This window comes from Populus trichocarpa, chromosome 7 (genome assembly GCF_000002775.5).
Source record: "Populus trichocarpa isolate Nisqually-1 chromosome 7, P.trichocarpa_v4.1, whole genome shotgun sequence".
Taxonomy (NCBI): domain Eukaryota; kingdom Viridiplantae; phylum Streptophyta; class Magnoliopsida; order Malpighiales; family Salicaceae; genus Populus; species Populus trichocarpa.
This window is the reverse complement of record NC_037291.2, coordinates 13,719,189-13,723,243: the sequence shown is the minus strand read 5'-3', so window position 1 is coordinate 13,723,243 and position 4,055 is coordinate 13,719,189. Positions and strand designations below refer to the sequence as shown.

The 4,055-nt window shown below is 34.5% G+C and overlaps 1 protein-coding gene across 2 annotated transcripts; it reads left to right on the top strand.

Moving 5' to 3' along the window:
* The first annotated feature begins 413 nt into the window (after positions 1–413).
* Positions 414–4,055, top strand: LOC7485019 (BTB/POZ domain-containing protein At3g22104). 2 transcript variants are annotated; one of them, XM_002309817.4, is made up of 3 exons: positions 414–1,094; positions 2,117–3,226; positions 3,401–4,055. In XM_002309817.4, exons 1-3 carry the CDS (start codon positions 1,032–1,034, stop codon positions 3,854–3,856), a joined length of 1,629 nt encoding a protein of 542 aa, XP_002309853.2. In that variant the 5' UTR covers positions 414–1,031; the 3' UTR covers positions 3,857–4,055. The 2 variants fall into 2 exon arrangements, with proteins under 2 accessions (XP_002309853.2, XP_024460910.1); XM_024605142.2 differs by lacking the exon at positions 414–1,094 and adding an exon at positions 1,323–2,016.

Sequence of the window (4,055 nt, the reverse complement as noted above, 5' to 3'; positions counted from 1 at the left end):
TTTTGTCATCAAATCTGATCTTTAAATATGTTTTTCTAATAATTTTTTTAATAAAAAATAATGTTTTTTTCAGTGTTTTTTTTTATAATTTTAATGTATTAATATTAAAAATTAAAAAAAATATTATTTTAATATTATTTTCAATTAAAATTTTTAAAAGCTCTTAACAGTTAACACCGTATTGCATGATAGACACGCATTCCTATATCATTTAACTGCATTCAAACGAATTTAATAAATTCATTTTAATAATCATAACTCAAAACATAAACATTTTAGACCCCTGTGGTTAATTATAAAAAAATAAGTAATCTACTTGGTGTGATCTAGCACAATGATTTTTTTTCTTACTAAAACATAAAATATAGAGACTTGTGAGATACAGTAAGATAGAATAAGAAAGAAGCAAAGCCAGCAAAAAAGCTTCAATCCTAAGCTTAGGGTCATCTCCTTCCCAAGAATATCACCAATTTCATGAATATAATAAATATCTTTTTGATTGAGGTTGTTTACCAAATGCTAATTTTTTATTTAGTATCCAAATATTTTTTACAGGAATGTCAGGTTGGGGTTAGTGACTAGTGGTCACACACACACCACCAACTGTTTTGTTCTCCCCCCCTCCTCTCTCTCTCTCTCTCTCTCTCTCTCTAGCATTATAATATCGGCCAGTATATATCTCTTTGGTGTCTTTACACAGCTTGTTCGCTTCTTGCACTTGCACTTCAATGTTTTAGTTGTGTCTCTCTGAAGGTATTTGCTTGCCTATGTAAGTGCAACCTTGTGACTAGCCACCCAGTTTTGTGAAACCAAAGTCAGGAATTTACCTCTTTTTGTTTGTCTTCTTTCCCATCTCAAGTATATGGCTTAATATTCTCTTCTTCACTATCATTTTGTCTTCTCACATCTCTATCTCTCTTGGGTTGTGAATCTTTTCTCTTATAATACAAGTTCCAAGAACAAAAACTAAAAAGAAATAGAAAAGAAAGAGTCTTTATTTGAGGTGGGTTTTTAGTTTGTTTAATTGGGTCATGGCAGTTTGCTGTGATCTTGAAGTAGATGTCAATGGTGAAGAGACGTTCATGGTGGATAAGGTAAAAAAATTAATCTCTTTGTTCTTGTTTTCATTTCCTTTAACTTTGCCTCTTTAGAGCTTTAAAGTTATGATTTTTAGTCTACTTTGGCTAATCTCTTCTCTCTAATTTTCCTTCTTACTTAATTTACTCAATGCTGTTCACTTCACATAATTGCTGACCTTGGTTCAGTTTGCTTTGTTTTGCTTTAATGTATATTCAATAGTTCTGGTGTTTTTTTTTTTAATCTAATGGCTGTTAAATGTGGAATTTGAGTACTTTCATGGTTTTTGAATTAATTCTCTTGTGGTGATTTTTATATTCATCTGTTCTGCTATATTACCTCTATGATTTCTATGGTTGTACTGCCAACTACATTAAATTTACACCTACATTGCAGTGTTGTGGGGTATGCTTTTTCATGCTAGCTTCTTCTTCTTCTTCTTGTCTTCTATTTTGGGCACTTGCTAAACACCAAATTGTAGGGCTTTATCTTCTGAGCTGGTCCTGTCATTTATTGCTGTTGTTATGGGGGTTTAATGTTTCATACCTTTATTTGTTTTTATTCACTCCTTTTGAGAAGGACTTATTAGTTGCTTTCATGGAATTTAATACACTGTTTATTACCCTTGTTTCTTGGGTTGTTTGGCAGACATCTTATCTTTTGATTTTCCCATGCACAATTTATTGTCTATAAAGACCACACACCTTTCTTTTGCGGATTTTAGCTGTCTATGCCACTTTTTTTTTTTGGGTGCTTTGCTAGATTCAATGAGTTCATTCTTTTGTGGAAGGTTTTCAAGGCACTGAAATGTTCTGTTAACTGGGGCTCGTCTTTATTGCACATTTCCTCTGTCACTGATATTTAGTTATCTACCTAGATTGAATGCTTGCTACTTCTCTTAACGTCATTACTTCATTAAATAAATCACTTTTATCAGTGGTAAAGACAAAATTTTAGCTTTAATCTCTTCTATGTTTTAGTTCTTCATTAGATTTCAGATTTGCATTCTCACAATTATTTTTTTTTTGGATATTTGCAGAAGGTCATTGCTTCATATTGTGGCAGATTAAGAAAATTATTTGGTAAATCAACAGGTAGTGCAAGAAATTTGAAAGTGATATTCAATGACTTTCCTGGTGGGGCTGGAAATTTTGAACTCCTGTCAAGATTCTGCTACAATAACGGTAGGATTGACATAACTCCTTCAAATATTTCCTTCCTACATTCTGCTGCACAGTTCATGGAGATGAACAATTCTGTATCTGGAACTCATAACTTATTGGAAGAGACAGAGAAATCACTTAAAGGGATGAATTACTGGGCATGGTCTGAGCTATTAATCACTATAAAGCAGTGCCAAGATTTACTTCCGTTTCCAAATTCTTCTGGTATTCTTGAAAAATGTGTGGATTCTCTTATTGGAAGGATGGCTACTTCTAGTGAGCCTAGTCCATGTCCATCTACTTCTTCTCCTGATAGCTCTGGAGTCCGGTTTTCATGTGACACTAGAAGCACTGAGAGTTTGAAGAATAGCTTCTCTCGAGCAACCTGGTGGTTTGAGGATCTTTTGGTTTTGAGCACTAATTTGGTTGGAATGGTGATCAAATCCATGGTCTTGCGGAAGTTTGATCATGCTATCATTAGTAGGTTTCTCTTTTATTACCAGAAATCGAAGTGCTATACTGGCACGTCTGATGAGAAGCGTAATGTAGTAGAAACTGTCATAGATATACTTTATATTCTTGATTGGAACTCTGTTTCATTCAAGAGTTTATTTGGAATTCTTCGAGTTGCTTTGAATTTGAACATAAGCAAATGTAGCAGGACCAAGTTGGAGAGTATGATAGGTTCTCAGATGGATCAAGCAACTCTAGATAATCTGCTTATTCCTTCTCCATATGGGATGAATTACTTGTATAACGTGAAGCTTGTTCTAAGGTTCTTGAAAGCATTTCTGCACGGAGGAATCAGTCAAACGTCTCCAACACAATTGAGAAAAGTTGCTAGTTTGATGGACTTGTATATAGCAGAAGTAGCCCCAGATCCTTGTCTAAAGCCTTCTAAGTTCTTGGCCCTAACCATGTCTCTGCCAGATTCTGCCAGAGATTCATATGACAGAATCTACCGTGCCACAGACATGTATCTACAGGTAGTCCTTTGATCTTTTCTCATGTTTCATGTCATTTGATTTGGAATTTCTATAGCTTATTGAATCCTGTATTGGTATTTTTTTTGGGAAACAAGTGGTGAATTTTACATCTTTTGCTATGCCATTATTAAATGTCAATTTCACATATGATATTGCAATATGAATTTCATGTAGGTGCATACTGGATTATCAGAAGAAGAAAAGATGAAGATATGCTGTGCATTGAATTATGAGAAGCTCTCAGCTGAAGCTTGCATCCACCTTTCTCAGAACAAAAGGTTTCCATCAAAAAGTGCAGTCCAAGCTCTCATGTCTCAGCAAGTCAAGCTCAAAAGCTTACTCAAAGCCACCGACAAAATGAAATGCTATATTGATTCACCTTCTGGTGTTAGTGAGATTGGAAGGAAGGGAAAGAAAAATGAAGCCAGTGAACAAATTGTGCTCTATGCTGGTAAACTTGATCCTCCAACTAACAATGAGAAGCTTAGAGCCCATTTGCAAGGAATGCAATGGAGGGTGACGGAATTGGAGAAAATTTGCTTGAAAATGCAAACACAGATGACAAAAATCATAAAGTCAAGAGTATCAAGCCATAGCACTCCCAGATCCTTACCCAAGCTTTGTTCATGATAGGATTTTCTGCTCAATATTAAAATATTTAATATCTCTTTCATTTGTACAGCAAGAGGGTTCTTTTTATGTGTGTGGTATTTGTAGCATTTTCCTTTCTTTTATCGACATCTTGGCTGTACAGTTCTACAGAAAAAAGGCAGAAGACTTTTGTTTAATGCTTCTGACACTGCAAACCAGTGAAGATGTTTCATGCAAA

Bases quoted from the DNA above. Each gene is read 5' to 3' on its own strand.
- LOC7485019 (XM_002309817.4), top strand. From the start codon at position 1,032: ATGGCAGTTTGCTGTGATCTTGAAGTAGATGTCAATGGTGAAGAGACG. The intron at 1,095-2,116 runs GTAAAAAAATTA...GGATATTTGCAG, and splicing joins AGACGTTCATGGTGGATAAG to AAGGTCATTGCTTCATATTG. The intron at 3,227-3,400 runs GTAGTCCTTTGA...AATTTCATGTAG, and splicing joins CCACAGACATGTATCTACAG to GTGCATACTGGATTATCAGA.